Here is a 17,076-nt window from a genome sequence, read left to right on the forward strand (position 1 = left end):
GAGCTTCCCAAACAGGGGTTCTGATGGCCGGCGGGAAGAACCTCATTGGCGTGGGTGCAAGGTGTTCTTCGAAAATCCGGCATAGGTACCGAAGTGCCTTTCTGACGGCCAAGGGATAGGTGTCTTGGTGCCTGAATCCTGTAGCGGTCACTCGCCACGACTGGATGTTGGGGTGGCGCTCACTTCTGGCGATGACAATGATCACCCTGCAGCGGAGAGTGCCATGATGCTCGTACTCTCTGCTGTAGTACCTTGGGCGTTCCGTAACGCCAAGGCTTTCCAGGGCGTTGACCAACAGGCTGGGGAAGCCAGGTGCAGCTTGGCAATCGCCCTGGATCCATCCTTCCTCAGCCATCTGAAAACAAGGATAGAGTGAAGATCTTGCACGAATATTTGCGGTACACAAAGGAGTAGATGGTTTTTATTTATGGCATCACGATGGGGTACAACTTCATGGGTACATGATCATTAGAGCAAAGGTTCTAGCTTAGAGACTACTCCTATCATGGGGATTCTTCCTCAATTCAAAAGGAGCGCTTCTTCAGTGGAAGGTGCTGATCCATCACATCATCCTCGGTCTGAGTTCCTTTATCCCAGTGGGTTTCTTCGGGTTCTTCTTCTTCAGTCTGAGTGCCAACGTCCCAATGGGTTTCCATGGGTTCTTCCTCTTCTTCGTCTTCCTCTATCCATCCACCTATTCCCCAGCGAGCTTCGTACCTCCGCATCTGAGCTTGGAGAGCGGCTAGCGAGTTCTCGGCACGTGCGGCCCTTGTCCGCTGCTCCTCCAGTTCTGCCTCTTTTTCATCCATTTGGACTTGGAGAGCAGCCAGGGAATACTCGGCGTGGAAAGTCCTCGACCGTTGTTCCTCCATCTCCTGGGTTGCTTTTTCTGCTCTGTGGACCTGCTGTTTCAGTTGTGCTGCTTGCTCGCGATAGAGCTCATCCAGGCCGGTGAGATAGATGGATAGATGAGAGACCGTGTCTTCTAGATCTTCTTCTTCTCTTCCAAGTCCTCTCATCCTGGCAATCCATGTGCGTCCTCTTCCTTCAGTCGGCGGGAAAAATCCCATAGGAGTCCGCTGAAGGTGATGCTTGTAGATCACTCGGAGACGTCGCAAGGCTTTACGGGCGGCTTTCCGATAGGTATCCGGGAAACGGAATCCAGTGGTGGAGATGAACCAAGGGTCCACATCAGGATAGCGGGTGCTTCTTGCTATGAAGATCATCAGGTCACACCGAAGAGTACCCTTGGAGTCGTACTCCCGATAGAGAAACTCTGGTGGATCCACAACTCCGATGCGTTCCAGGCTGAGTATCAACAACTTGGGAAGGCCGGGCTCTGCGAAACAGATTCCGCCAATCCATCCATTGTCAGCCATCTGGAACAGGGCAAGAACCAAAGGTAAGTGTTTGTGTGAGGAAAGGATTAAGGGTAGAAAAGTCCTAAGGTAAAGGGTCTAAAAACGGGTTTCGCTCCTAGGGTCACGTCCTACGGCCAACCTACGGCTCTGATACCACCTGAAGCGTCCCCTCATAAGAGAAGACTTAAATGTGATACAAAGCACCAGTCCGAGGAAACTGATGCCACATTTATTACATCAGATGGTTCAAAACCGTACAAACCTTGGAGGACACTCGATACAGATGATGATAATTATTAACCAAGCTACAACATAACACCAGACCGCAAACCACATAGGGTCTACTACGGGCTCAGAGTACTGCGACAGCGGAGGCATCTCAACGGGGCCGGTTCCACAGGCAAGGTTGGGTGTAGAACGATAACCCTACTCGGCGTCGTCTGGAACGAAGTCCGGGTCTTCTTCTGTAAAAAGTGAGAATGGGGTGAGTACAAACGTACTCAGCAAGTCCAACCACACCCACGGAGGGGTTAAATCAGAATGATATGCATAGGTAAATCAAGGATAAGGTTACGGTTTAATTTGCAGAAAAACAATATTTTAAGCAGGGGTTGATTTTAAAGAAATACCCTTTTAGAAATCAGTTTTTGTAGCAACACGGAGTTCACGTTTTAAAACTGCTACCGGACTCCCCGTCCGTCGTAGCACACGGCACAACTGCCGGACATAATTCCAAAACAACTCACACCAGCCCATCCCAAGAAACACTAGTTGTGAGACCACACCGTAACTCGCCCAATACCGTGGGCACGGACTATTCGAATAGATTCTTAACTCTGCAGAGGTGTGCAACTTTACCCACAAGTAGGATGCCACAACTCGAACATCGTCGTGTCGGTGTAGATCCCAACATAGCCATTACCCACCACAGCTAAGCCTGACTAACCATCACGGGATGTACCAAGGGGTCATCGACCATTCACACAGGTATAACCGGGCATAAGTCACTCTGGGCTTATCCCTTTTCCTTAGTCACCCGTTGCTCTCAGCCCACCTGATGGCTGTCACACCAACTAGTGGGATTTAAGCTACGCCGTTGCCCATTCAACGGTCGAGTGGTTTGCACGAGAGTGGAGTTAGGTGAGACGTAACACCAACTCGGTCCTTAGACACAACAAGATGGATATCTCCCTTCTTTGCCCTGCCACTCAGGCATAAGCACACCAATCGGCAAATCGCACAGAAATGCCGTCCATCTCGCCCATACTCATCTTTCGAAAAAATCCACATTTTATCCCTTCCCACACGCACACATTTTCTTTATCAAATAAATCATATTAAGGGTAAAGTCCTAAGCGTTTCTAATATCGATTAACGTCTAAGCAAAATCAGACATTAATCTAGGTGGTCAAGGAATGGTCATCACAAATCAAGGGGTGGCTATCCAACCGTGTTTTCATGCAAGCAAAACATATGCAATTTTGTAAAACAGGCCATTGGGTTGTGTTCATAAAAACTAGGACAGAAACATGCATCAAAGGATGGGATTGAACTTGCCGTCTTCAAAGCCTTCGGGGAAGTCCTGTCCTTCGGGCTCGGGGTCGCGGAACTGGTCCTCGTTCTCTTGCTCACAGTACTGCTCGTTGACGGGCTCTCCTTCGTTCACTCCGTGGTCTACGACGCAAACAAACAAACATACAATCAAGAAACAGGAAAAACAAGTTTTATCATTGAGCTCGAAACGGAGAAACATAAAATATAGAAATAGAAGTAACATCTATGAGTGGTTTCTGAGTGACATGGTTAAGACTGAGTTAGATTAGGCATGGTAAAGTTTTGGTTTGATCTGGAGTTGTTTGGTACATGAAATGATAGGTTTTATAAGGGTTCGTGGGTTAGTTAAGGGGCCAGGGGCCTGGTTGCAAATAATCTTAAGTAGGCAGGGGTCTGTTTGTAATTTTTGGAAGCTTTTGGGTTATTCTGGAGAGGTCAGGGGTATATTTGAGGTTAAGTTATACTGGAAGAGGGTTTATTTGCAGATACACTAAAGGTGGGGGTGTTTCTGCAGAAAGGCAAAAGAGTGGAATGTTTCTTTAAGAAATAAAGGAAAAGGGGAGGGGTTTTTGGCATAATCGCCATCCCCTTCCTCCCTCCCACGCTGGGAAACAGGGGAGGCGTCTGGGGTCGCCGGCGGCGGCCAATCTGGCCGTCCAGGGCCAGGGCGGCGGCCGGGAGTGGGGGGAAAGGGGAAGGGCGGTTCTAGGATTCGTTTCCCCCCTTCGATTTTGGGAAAGGAGGCCCGCAGGGCGGGTTCCAGGGTGGCGGGCGGTTAGCAAGCGGCGGCGGCCATGGTGGCGCCGCGGTGGGACTCGGTGGCGGCCAATGGGAGGAGGGAGGTGAGAGGGAGGTGAGGAGGTCCAGTGGCACCCCTTACCCAGGGCAGAGGCAGCGCGAGGAGGCGGCTCCGCGGCGGTCGGTGTGCTGGGAAGCTATGGCGGCGGCGGTGGCACTGGGAGGAGGCACGCTACGGCGGAGGCGGTTGGGAAGCGGAGGGGCGGCGCTGGGGCTCCTTTATAGCGCGCGCGAGGCGGTGGGGTGGTGTGGGTCGGTGAGGAGGCCGGCGAGCGGCGCGGGGCGCTTTAATGGCGCCCGGCGTCGCGACGCGGCGGCGGCGCGGGCGGCGAGGCCGGGGCGAAAAGACGGCTCGGGCAGCGGCGCGGTGTGCGTGCACGTGGAGGGCCCCAGGGGTGCTATGCTTGTCGTGGGGCGGCGGCACTGGGCGGCCGGCGGCGAGGGCGGTTGCTGCGCGCGCGGGCGGCGCTGGGCGGGGGCGGCGACCGCGTGCGCGAATCAGCGGCTTGCGCGGCGAGCGGCGCGGCACGCGAGCTAGGGAGGCGGGTGTGGGGTCGGCCGGGCGCGGGCGCGCACAAGCGTGGCCAGGCGGCCACGGCACGGCGCGGGGAGCCCGTGTCGTGGTAGCTCGGTGCGCCGTGGCGCGGTGCGTGCGCGTGCTGGCCGAGCGGGCGTGGGCGCAGGGCAGGTCGGGGGCATGGGCGCGGACGGGCGGTCGCGGAGCGTGACCGGCGCGCGCGGGTGCGCGCGGGCCGAGCCGTGCGGAGCGGGGCAAGGGGCCGGGGCGGTGGTCTGGGCGCGCTTAGGGAGGAGAGGGGAGGTGCGCGCACCGGAAGCGGCTCGGGGCAGGCTCGCGCGTCGGGGAAGGAAGGGAGGAAGGAGAGAAGGAAGAGAAAAAGAAAAGGGTGAAGGAAAAAGGAAAATAGGAGGAAGAAATAAAGAAAAAGAAAATGGGGAGAAAAGGGAGAGAGAGAGAAAGGAAAAGAAGGGGGAGGGGCGGTGCGCGCCAGCGGCGACCGCGGCTACGGTCGGCCACGCGGGACGCGGGAGGTGGGGCACGCGGCCGGAGGAGAGAGGGAAAAGGAGGGGGCGGGATTCGCGGCGGCCGGTCACGACGCGTCGCGTTGGATGGGAGGGAGATGGGACGTGGATTGAAGTCGGGTGTCGGGTTGTTCGGGGGAGGTTCTGGGGATTAGGGTTCAGGGTTTAAGGGAAGTCGAGCTCAACGAAAATCAACTTAGCGCATGATTTGTTTAGTGAATTTTCAGGATGTTACACAAAAGTTCATCAACCAACGGTTTAGGTACACGTCAATATCATTGCCCGGTTGTTTTGGGCCTTGGATAAGGATCGGCATCATCATGTACTTCCCGCTTCATGCTTAGCCAAGAAGAAAGATTGAACATATAGAGGGTCACAGGCCATGTACTGTGACTGCTGCACCACTCGCCGAATGGATTCATTCCGTCCGTACTTAAACCGAACCTTATGTTCCTTGGGTCGTTATCAAAATCTGGGAAATCTCTATCCACGTTTCTTCACTTGGACCCATCCGCAAGGTGTCTCAGCATCTGATCTTGCTTACGCTCTTCTTTGTGCCACCGCATCAATTTAGCATTAGATTTATTTCTGAAAAGGCGCTTCAAACGTGGTATTACTAGGAAATACCACATCACCTTAGCGGGAACTTTTTTCTTGACGGCCTCCCCGTCGACCTCACCAGGATCATTTTGCCTGATCTTGTACCGTTTTGCATCACAGACAGGACAAGCATCCAGTTTCTCATATTCTTCGCCTCGATAGAGAGTACAATCGTTAGGACATGCGTGAATTTTCTGTACCTCCAATCCAAGAGGGCAAACAACCTTCTTTGCTTCGTATGTTGTAGAGGGCAGTTCATTTTCCTCTGGAAGCATGTTCTTAACGATTCCAAGTAGCTCCTCAAATCTCTTATCGGTGACACCATTAGCTGCCTTCCACTGCAGCATTTCAAGTGTGGTACCCAACATTTTAAGCCCTTGCTTGCAATCTGGATACAATATTTTTTTGTGATCCTCCAACATCTTCTCAAACTTCTTTGACTCCTTTAAAGTTTCACAGTCTCTTTGTGAATCCACTAGAACATGACCTAATTCAACAGGTGGTTGGTCTTCTGCTGCATTTTCTCCAGTCTCGTACATTTCTTCAGCATTGTCCATGGGTTCATCTTCAAAGGCTCCTGCTTCATATAGATGAGCCCAATCTGCAATATTATGATCATCATCTTCTTCACGATCTGGCATCACAACTCCAGGTTCACCGTGCTTGGTCCAAAGAGTATAGTTATCCATGAAACCCTTTTCATAAATGTGGGCGTGTAGAGTGCTCCTCTTAGAGTATTCCTTATTATTTTCACAAACGCGGCACGAACAACACATAAAACCTTTCGATGACTTGTGGGCCTCCGCCGCATCGAGAAAAGACTTTAGACCATTAATCCACGCCATGGTGCACCGGTCGCCGTACATCCATTGTCGGTCCATCGATCTACATTTTTGAATTAAGTAACAATATTATTTTACTTGTTTTCATATCATTTAAATTGTCACATAACATAATGAAATACAAAAGCCATTTTTGCGAATTTAACATTGAAATACAAAATTAATAGAAGTCCAAATTAACAGATACATTACACTACATGCTTAAATTATAGAACATGATAAATAGAAGTCCAAATTAATATATACATTACACTACATGCTAGCTACCTAATACAAACTATTCATCATGAGATCTTTGGACCAATTAATGCCTCGTGAACTGCCTCGCGAAGTCTAGACACGGAACGGTCATATTCCGCCAGCCCCAACTCTTCACGTCTTGCATTATATAGAGCCATCAACTCACGATCATCATCAGTACCATGCAACTCGACATTAAATTCACGATAAAATTTACGGCTTTCTTTGCCAAGGGAGAATATATAAAAAGCTTTCTTAATCAAATGACGAATACGACCGCTAACAAGACCAACACACTCTGCAGGGTGGAACTCAAGCTTTCTTAAAATGAAAACATAAATTGTAAACCATAATTATTTTGACACTCTTCAGTTCAATGCGAACACGTCGTTCCACGCCATAAGGGATGCGCAATCAATGTTCGCGGCTTTGTTTCAGGCTCATTTTCTCTAAAACCATCAAGAAGAAAAAATATTTGTTTCGAAACATGTCTATGTCGTCAACCTTGACCCTGCAGTGATAACACTGACATTCGGGGCTACTATTGACATCCACGACACAGTGCGGTACAATAGGACCAGATGAAGGAGTACGGCCCTGGTCCGGATAATTTCATTCTTAACTGGCTTAAAAGGTGTGGATTTCATAATTGAGACTAAGACCGTACTCCTTCCTCGCATCCTCATATATACCGCACCGTATCGTGGATATCGATGCTAGCCCCGAATAGCAGTGTTTTCACTGCAGGATCAAGGTTAACGACATATTCATGATCCGAAACGTATATTTTTTAAACTTCTCGATGGTTTCCATATGAGCCCGAATAAATACATCAATAGAGTGCCAAAATAATGCAACTAAATACATAACAAATACCAAACTAATTAACCATGCCACTTAAATAATGCAAAATCACATTAATTCTCAATCAAAAAACCTGAATAAATTAATTATGAGAAATCTCTAATTAATTGAAATAAATCTCTATAACTCCTAATTATTTTGACACCCTTCAGTTCCAGGAGAACACTCTTTTCAATATCCACAAACCATCTAGAAGAAAAAAAAACTTTATTTCGGAAAATGTATATGTCGGTAATCTCGACCCTGCGGTGATGACAATGCCTTTCGGGGGGACACGGTGCGGTACAAGAATGTCACCAATCGGCCAGTCGCAGCACCAACATTTCCGGTTAATAGGAACACAGCACTAGGCACAGGCAGCGTGCTCGTTGATATGCTCTCAGTGCAACAACGGCCACGCTGATTGCGTCAAATGCTGTCTTCGTATCAATCGGAAGTGCTGGTGATGCGACCAACTGATTCGCGACGTCCATATAGCGCATAGTGTTTCCCCGAAAGGTAGTGTCATCACTATTGGATGGAGATTAACGATGTATACTTGTTTCGAAATAAAGATTTTTTTAGCTTATAGATAGTTTCAATGTGAGCCTGAATAAATACATCACTAGAGTGTCAAAATAATCAATTCATAATAAAAAAATCTATTATAATTCTTTCATTAGTTCATTATAAAAAAAATAACTATCCACATTATGGTTATATCTACTACAATAACATGTTTTGTCTACACTCATTCTAAAATTTTTTACTATCCACATGCTCATCTGAATCTAAAAATAAAAAATGTGCTACAGTCATTTGTAATATATAGAAAATGATTGCAAAATATGTCTATAAATTTTTCATATTCAACCTAGCCAATAAACCTACTCCCACATTCAAGTCATCGGTTCTATATATCTCAAATCATTGCATAAATCAAAGAAATCATACTCATCCTCACTATTTCAAAGTCACAAATTTCTCTAACTATAGAGCATAAAATGAAGAATAAAGACTATCAATGAAGAGAGGATTAAGTTGCAAACCTTTGGCGCACTTGAATGAGTCCAAATCACACAAAAAATGGATCAAATAATGGCGGCGCAACTCTAATATGAGAGAAGAAACCGAGCTCAAGCTAGCTCTCTGGTGAAATGGGCGCTGGCTCGGCTCGGGGAGGAAGAAGCCCCAATTTATAGTGGGAGCATTAGTACCGGCTGGTGGCTACAGCCGGTACTAAAGGTCCCCATTTAGTACCGGCTGGAGCCACCAGCCGGTACTAAATTTCCTGGCACCAATTTAGTACCGGCTAGTGGCTCCAGCCGGTACTAAATTGTCACTAGCCATTCCATGCGGCTGTCAGGGGCTGTCGGTGGCGCACTTTAGTGCCGGCTGGAGCCACCAGCCGGTACTAAACGGCTCCCAAAGGCACTGTTTCTTTAACCCGGTACTAAATTTGCACGTTAGTACCGGCCGAAACCGTGACCGGTACTAACGGCCGCGGACGAATGTGCGTTTTTCTAGCAGTGTCAGCAGAAAGTAGCTCGGCCATATACCATTAAATAGGCCGCTTCCCGCATCTGAGCTGTTACTCCATCAGAGGTGACACTTTAGACAAGGTCGATAACTCGGTGTATGCAGAATCTTACACATTATGACCTTCAACGCCAAGCCGAGAAGCAATCTCTGCAACAACCATATCAACGTAGTCCATGACTTCTTAGTGCTTCACCATTTGATAACATATAATATACTATAATAAATCCGTAGTTTGAACTCTAACACGTTCACCATAATATAAAAGCAATCCTTTGAAAAGAAACTAAGCAAATGAGAATGATAAGGCCACAGGACTACATCACCACTACATGACCAAAACAATATTCTACTCCATCCAATTTAAGGTATTTGACTTTTATAAATATGTATCTAGATGCATAACAAAAGCTATATATCTAAAAAGCCAAAATAACCTATAATTAGACGAAGGGAGTACATGACTATTTGTGAAAAATAAATGGTACCATGGCAACTCAAGGTGTGTAGCAATAAAAAAACTCAACCGGTGAGGGAAAAACCGCCTCCACAGCATTGCAATTAAGAAGGGACCATATAACCCCTTGCCCAGAAAACCCCCAACCTTAACCTATGCCCATACGGGCCAAACCGAACTGCACCGTAGCCTAGGCTGGTAACGCAGCACAGCCACAAGCCAGCGAGGGGTTTTTTTTTTTTGGGGGGGGGGGGGGGGGGGCAATACCTGGGTTTGTCGCTGGGCAAGACCACAACCAGCCACACCACTGAGCTATTGCTCAGTTTGCAGGTGTGTAGCAATAGATTCTTTCTCAGACTCAAAAAAGACTGCACTACATGATAATCATTACAAGTGAGCAAATTCCGACATTTGCTAATGGATGTTTGTATAATTGTACCGAGGGATTGCAGACTATAGCAGCATACTTGTATTTTTGCTTCAAACCATTTAGTATGAATCATTGCAAGTTAGCATATAAACAGTAAACAAAATTTGTTCCTCTGTAATCCAGAAGAATCTGTGCCCTTGGCCGCCTTCTATGAATTCACTAATTGCATCTGTACATCTTGCGAGACAATATTGTGCTCTAGATACTCCATTGTAAATTCTCCTTTCCCCTGCAGGACATGCAAAAAACATATAAACTAAATAGGAAAGCCAAACATTTTTATCCAGTATTTACAAACACTATCGTAAATTCTCCTGTGCAGGGGTTGAAAGATCAACTTAAGGGTATGGAAGTGGCATGTGTTAGACAACAGCTGGGAATGATAGGCACATTCCAGGACATCACATTACACAGCAAGCTATTCTGAACGGAAATATAACTCATCCAAACAAGCCCTCGACATGACACTCGAGCAAACACTACAAAACCAGTGCCATTTTTAGTGATACTAGGTTCATGCCTGTGCGTTGCTATGGGCAAAAAAAATAGGAATAAACATATCAGCAATCGAGAATTCGAGATAACTATAAATGTTTAAGTATATTTGAACGCACGAGCATTCTATATACATACCACTAAATAACATATAGTTCCAAATAAATCCATAGGTATGTCATTGTCACTGAAGCACACTCATATACAAACAAAACTATAGTGAATTCTATTTTATATCCCATCCATTGATGTTGCTAAGAAAATTTTTTACTTCAGCAGAAAGCAATTTTCGATAAGCATTCAAGTCCGATGACAACAGATCGATGATGAAGTTCTGCCGCATCTTAATGTGATCCTGTGAACAATTCGGACACATAAGTAAACATCCTTTATAGCTCCGATAGCAACAATTATTGAAGATCACAAGAAATCATTTTCACAAAGCAGTATACTCACCTTACAAATCTCCACACTCCGGGCACTTTTCCACCAAGACATGTAATGCAGAACCAGGTAGCCCGTAAAATAGCCGCGGAAGCTTTCAACCATATTGTTGTACAGTGTAAATAAAAGCTATTAACAATTAGTAATCTATAATAACTTACCCTTGCTCGTCATCTTCAACAATACCCTTCTCATGGGTGAACTTCCACTGGTAGATATTCTGGTTCCAATTGGGAATATGTATGTTCATTGCAGCTATATACTTCTTGTAGAAATGTGTAATCGTATTTCCGTATTTTCTGTATGGAATGTCTTCACACCACTTCGAAACACATGACGGGTCAATCACGATAAGCTTTTTATCCACATGATCCAAGACATATAGCATGAAGTTTTTCCCAGTGAACCATGGCAGAAGGAACTACCAAAAATATTTTGTAGTAAGATATGCAATTCTAATATTTAGAATTAAGGATCTGGTAGATTTCATATAATTATTCCTACTTATATATTTTGGTTTGATATCGCAAAAAGAATGCTACAGTAGTGATTCACTATACAGATGAAATAACGTACTTACAAACAGTCCTCAGTATAATCCCTACTACTAATAAAACGAATTTCTTAACGGGATGGACAGTCATACCTGTCATTTGCTCAGTGATTGGCAGACTTGTGGGATGCTCGATGATTGTAGGAGAATAGGTGATGGATGCACCATGTTCTTCATCTAATACAATAATCATCAAATTAAGTTCATAGATAAAAGCAGTTTGAAATGGAACCTGCATATCATACACAGAGGCGGACCCAGGAATTGAAACTAGGGTAGTCTTGGAAAAAAATTTCAAAGCTCAATCTGGTATATCTTATGGGTTCCAAATTCATTAGAGTGGCTATTTTTTATGCTGGTTTGCCAAAACCTAACGCAACCCTCCTCCTTTACCCGGGCTTGGGACCGGCTATGCTGAGACGACTCAGTCAACATAGGCGGAGTTAAACGGTGCTGAATGTTGGCCTACAAAAAGGCGACATGTCCAGCAACTGAGTGTAGCAAAGATGCGGATGTTGCAGTGGTTTTGCGGGCACACAAGGAGGGATAGAATCCGAAACGAAGCTATTCGGGATAGGGTCGGGGTGGCACCAATTGAGGAAAAACTTACCCAACATCGGCTGAGATGGTTTGGACATGTCCAACGGAGGCCTCCTCAGGCGCCGGTGCGTAGTGGGGTTCTTGAGCGGGTCGATAATGTAAAGAGGGATAGAGGTAGACCTAAACTGACTTGGGATGAGTCGGTTAAGAGAGACTTTAAAGATTGGAATATCTCTAAAGAGAAAGTTTTGGATAGGAGCGCTTGGAGACTAGTTATCAATGTGCTTGAACCATGACCTTTATTTCTTTTGGGTTTCATCTTTAGCCTACCCCAACTTGCTTGGGGAAAAAAGACTATGTTGTTGTTGTTGTTGTAATCTGGCATATCTAATAGCACTTCGGCAATAATACGGCATATAATGATCAAATTTACAAGTAAAAAGGCCCTATAATATATTCAATTCAACAAATTAGTTTAGAACTCGGCTAATTTACAATATAAATAGTTGCAATATCAATAAGAAATTACATAAATAGAAGATTACAATACTAATCTAGTCTAATGTTTCTGAAAAAAATTAGAGCAATATTTCCATTAAGTGAGATTGAGATGAAATCACATAATCATGGTCTCATGGAATACAGGAATAGAGTACTGAACGATTAAGGGGATTGCAATTGTGCAATCGAGCTGGCCAGCTAGCTGCTGCAGCTGGGAGCCGGACAGTTGGGGCAGCTGCGCGGGTACTGGCGTGGAAGACCGCTAGCGCAGGTGGGTTGGGTTTGCTGCGGTTGCTGGCCGCGCAGGCCCCCGCATGGCACCGCCGTGAGGCGCGCGCGCCACGCTTGCCCTGCAGGGAAGCCTTGGCTGCCGACGGCGCCAGCCCCCGCATGGCGCTAGCGTGAGGCCAGCAGGGAAGCAGGCAGCAGGGGTCGCGGGTGGGTGGGCGTTAGGTGTCAGGCGAGCGACGGCAACTGGCCGGCGCCACCGCGGGAGGCGGCGTCCTCAGGAAAGTCGGGGCACGGGGGTGGAAGGGGATGAGTTGGAGATAGTCCGAGAGATTGGGAGACGGGAGAACTTGGGCTGAAGTAGAGGCGATTTGTTGGGCCAAAGCTGGTTGTTGGGGCTTTAATTTTTAAGCGCTAAAAGAGTTTTGGGCCGAATTTTTGGGTAGTCCCGGGCCTACCCGGACTACCCATTGGGTCCGCCGCTGATCATACATCCAAAACATGTTGTAGAAAACTAAGGAATCATGCATGTACCTGGTGGGATATCTGTCCAGGCATCGAAGAGTTTAGCCCTCACCATGTCATTGGGGATTGAGTCTGATTAAGAATGATCCTCTGTATGAGTGACATTAAAATGAAACACACGTTTTAATGAGGTAGACATACCAGCGGAATGCTTGGAGAAAAGCTGAGTCGTTGGATGCTCGTTGACTGTAGGAGCGACGGTGGTGCACCATGTTCTTCAGCTACACCAACCACAAAAGATAGAAGTTTCAAACGGTGCGAAAACACACACCTACAGTAATCAGTAGTGCAAATACTGATCTACTTAACCACTAACCTGCAGAAATCGCTTTTCTCTGTTTTCCATTTTTTGTTGTTATGATCAGCTCCACCGTGCTTTTTATTTATTTCAAAACTTCCATCAATTGACTTCAATGGAGCCAAAACTCTATCACTTTCTCATCTGAGCAAAGACGAGGCTGTATACATGGACAAACATTTGTATGTTTTGGAAAAATTGCATATGAAATTAAGGAAATTACGAACAAAATTTTAGAACACATGTATACCAGTTGTATGTTCCGGGTTGTTAGAAATGATGCATTTGTCCGCCGCATTAGTATTATTAGGATTACTCGTATTGAAGTCCACTGCAAATTAAAAGGGGTTCAGATGGACACTAAAACTTTAATCGTTAGCTCGATCATGTTCAAACCTGGATCATTTTCCTTGTTGTGTGATTGATACTTCTTCCTCTTATATGCCTCACGCCGCTTCCTGTTCTTTTCCTCCCTCTACTCATCAGTAATCGTTATCTAAGGTAGCATGCTTGAAGTGGGTTGGTTACAGATGTAGACACCCAATGTACACTGAAGATTACTGGGCCCCAAAAGGGTGAGATAATGCCACCATATTTTCTAAAGACATCTTGGTTCGAAGTGTCGAGTGAGTGCTAATCTGCTTTGGTTTGATGTAGTATATTATAGTGCTGAAGATTCCTTTTTTTTAAACGAAGAAGATTTCTAAATCAGGTGTCTGTAAGAACAAATATACTGAACTTATGCAAACAAATAGATACAGCAAAGCTAATAATTCCCCTGCCCCTCCGCGTGAATGACAAGGAAATATAGTGTATGTCACTGACAATTATCTGTGGCAATTCGACATAAACCTTGTGGGCGTCGGCGGAAGGCAACCCTGGTATGCAAGCATTCTGAGAGAGAAATCAAAATGCTATTCTACAATCCCTGAGACGCCAGGTCGCCAGGACCCGAACCAGATCAGACAAGACCCGAGAGGAGGCCGCACCTTGTAGCACCTTCAAGCGAGTAGGCCCTTATGTACGACGTTAGGCCGGGGAGTCCGCAGCGGTGGAGCGGCGACGTGAGGCCGGTGACGACGTACGTGATGGCGTGGCGTGGCCGGAAGACTGGGAGACCTTGTAGCACCTGCAAGCGACATGAGGCCGGGGAGTCCGCGGTGGCGGAGCGGCGACGTGAGGCTCGCCGGCGGCGTGATGGTGCGGCGTGGCCGGAAGACTGGGTCAGAGCGGCGGTGGCGCGGAGGGGCCGGAAGCCGGAGACAGAGCGGCTGCGGGGGGCGGGCGATTGATTGGGGCGAGGGACGCGCGATGCGAGGGTAGCGCGATGCTGGGACGGCGGGGGGCGGGCGATTGATTGCTGCGGCGGAAGACTGTGACGCGTGATTATTGGGCGTCGGGCGGGCTGGATCCGGCGCACCACCGCGCGAGTCACGTGTTTTGGAATAGGGGCTAAAAAAAGTCCCGGAGACTTTTTTAGTATTTAGAAATATTAAATAAATATTAATTATAAAATTAACTGCAGAATTCTCGGGCTAAACTGCGAGACGAATCTAATGATGTATCTTAATCCATAATTAGCGAAAGGTTACTGTAGCATCAATGTAACAAATTATGAATTAATTAGGCTCATTAGATTCGTCTCGCGAAAAATCACTCAGCTGTAAAAAAACATTTATAAACAGATTTTATTTAATACTATAAAATAGTAAGATTCTTTTTGATGTGATAGAGACTTCTGAAAAAAGTTGGGATCCAAACAGGAACTTTTTTTTAGTATTTAGAAGTATTAAATAAATGTTGATTATAAAACTAACTGTAGAACCCTGGGGCTAAACTGTGAGACGAATCTAATGAGGTATCTTAATCCATGATTAGCGAATGGTTACTGTAGCATCACTGTAGCAAATTATAAATTAATTAGGCTCATTAGATTCGTCTCGCGAAAAAGCACACAGCTGTCAAAAAACATTTATAAACAGATTTTATTTAATACTATAAAATAGTAAGATTTCTTTTGATGTGATAGGGACTTCTGAAAAAAAATTTGAAACCAAATAGGGCCTTAGCCTCTTTTCAGTGGCAGAGAAGAGATTGAGTGAAACAATTTGGCTTGTATGGGAAATCGGGTGCCTTAATGACCTGAGTCGATAGCATGAGCAAAAGAATAGTTTTTTGTCCATCGTTAGTTGCATGCTATGATAATTCAAGTCCTGATAGTATCTTACTCTCGGGTAAAATACTACGGCGGTACTTCGTGCGCTTGCGGATTTATTCGTGACCCATGATTTACCTGCCACCCCATTGACGTCTGTGAACGCCATCGCTGATCTCCAGTGGTGATGTTGGTAGGCGTCGACATTGGGGCTGGGATGGCTCGAAGCGGTGGGGCCACGGCGAGCGGCGGCGGTTTGGGGGTCTGCTCGCCGGCGGCGATGCTCCGTCGAGTTTTGGAGGGGGTGGCCGGGTGTTGACGCTCCTTAGTGCCCCAATTTGTATACCGCAAGCGCACGGATCGTAATAGCTTTTCTCTTAGAGTACTCCCCCAAGGTTTATCAATCCGTGGATCAACAAAGAACTACCTAAGATTTTCCATCTAATCTAACAAATATATCCTATCATGAAGCATGAATTGCACATATAGAGTAAACCTTTAATAGATATGAGTGTTGTGTAAAGGTCGATCTCATCCATGAACATCAGTAAGGATAAAGCATGAACGAAGGTATGACTAAGCCTATCACATGCATTCTAGTTATAGTTCTAGCTAAACGAGTAAGCACAACATGCATCTCATCCAAAGCTTCTTTAAATCGCGACCTCTAAATTGACCCTCGAAACCCCAAATCTTACACAGGCCACGCCCTGTCACGGCGCTCCCTATCGGCAGAGTAGTTTCAGAGCACGAAGATGTGTCGAACCCCTTTGGTATGTCCGGCATGAACCCCTAGCCACCACGGCTACAGGAACACCCCAAGTGACCTATCTTAAGAATAGATCTAAGAACAAGTGCACCAAAGAAAGAACAAAATCAACAAAAGAGGTAGTCCCAAGCGTCGACCTAGGAGATACTTTATCGCTAAATAGATCGGATAACATGAAGACATTATTCACATAATAGATTCATTTGGATCGTCACCACCGAGTACATACCATCGACGACTCTAACTAGCTCATGAACTCCACCATGACACAACCACGCAGGGAGGCCATGGTGGCCAGGGGCGGCCTAAGCCATCTCCTAGACTTGCGGCGGCCGTCGTCTCCCTCCGGTCTTGGCCCTAGGTTTTCGTCGAGTTCTGGGTGGATGGATCCTGCAAGTTAAATAAGGTGCGAGCTATTTATGAGCCGAGGAAGCCACCGGTCGAAGGAGAGGTCGAACCGCCTCGGAAACGGGCTAGGGCAGCCGGCTCATGCGCCTAGGCCGGCCGGCCTACCATCTTTCAGGCCCGCCTCGGTCTCATCTTTCGCGTGTAGACTCCTCGCATCTTCTAGAGTTTATTTATGTCCTTCACGATTGCACCCCTTTGGACGTTATCGTTATCGGATTACACATGGTTGGAAGATTTGAGTATGTAATAGTTCTTGAAAGTAATTTGGAAAATTAATGAAGCCAAAAAGAGCTGAGGAGCATTTTATTCTTCTTTTTTTTCATTTTTCTTTTCTTTTCTCCCTTTTTTCATTTTTCTATTTTTCTCTTTCTTTCTTTTTTCTTTCTTTTTGCTCCTTAGAACTTTTGATAACATAGAATACTTACCCAGTCATCCCCTATGCTTGAACGAATGCT

General features: G+C 46.2%; 1 protein-coding gene across 16 annotated transcripts; it reads right to left on the reverse strand.

Moving 5' to 3' along the window:
- Positions 1–9,633: 9,633 nt before the first annotated feature.
- On the reverse strand, positions 9,634–14,718 carry LOC120703377. Of its 16 annotated transcripts, none has more exons than XR_005686917.1 (9): positions 13,686–14,716; positions 13,540–13,620; positions 13,308–13,449; positions 13,133–13,212; positions 13,001–13,038; positions 11,291–11,374; positions 10,657–10,718; positions 10,339–10,555; positions 9,642–9,934 (listed from the first exon to the last, which is right to left on the reverse strand). XR_005686917.1 is itself a non-coding variant. In XM_039987428.1 (9 exons), exons 4-9 carry the CDS (start codon positions 13,335–13,337, stop codon positions 10,427–10,429), a joined length of 423 nt encoding a protein of 140 aa, XP_039843362.1. In that variant the 5' UTR covers positions 13,338–13,449; positions 13,540–13,620; positions 13,686–13,968; positions 14,279–14,716; the 3' UTR covers positions 10,271–10,426. The 16 variants fall into 16 exon arrangements, 6 of the variants coding, with proteins under 6 accessions (XP_039843364.1, XP_039843362.1, XP_039843360.1 ...); XR_005686925.1 differs by lacking the exon at positions 9,642–9,934 and adding an exon at positions 10,806–11,065 and having other exon boundaries at positions 10,271–10,555; positions 10,657–10,681; positions 13,686–14,710; XR_005686919.1 differs by lacking the exon at positions 9,642–9,934 and adding an exon at positions 10,806–11,065 and having other exon boundaries at positions 10,271–10,555; positions 10,657–10,681; positions 13,001–13,063; positions 13,686–14,705.
- Between the last annotated feature and the right edge of the window lie 2,358 nt (positions 14,719–17,076).

Source organism: Panicum virgatum, chromosome 4K (genome assembly GCF_016808335.1).
Source record: "Panicum virgatum strain AP13 chromosome 4K, P.virgatum_v5, whole genome shotgun sequence".
Lineage (NCBI taxonomy): Eukaryota > Viridiplantae > Streptophyta > Magnoliopsida > Poales > Poaceae > Panicum > Panicum virgatum.

Bases quoted from the DNA above. Each gene is read 5' to 3' on its own strand.
- LOC120703377 (XM_039987429.1), bottom strand. From the start codon at position 13,337: ATGGAAAACAGAGAAAAGCGATTTCTGCAG. The intron at 13,213-13,307 runs GTTAGTGGTTAA...TGGTTGGTGTAG, and splicing joins GAGAAAAGCGATTTCTGCAG to CTGAAGAACATGGTGCACCA. The intron at 10,719-11,290 runs GTATGACTGTCC...GCTATTTTACGG, and splicing joins AATCACTGAGCAAATGACAG to GCTACCTGGTTCTGCATTAC.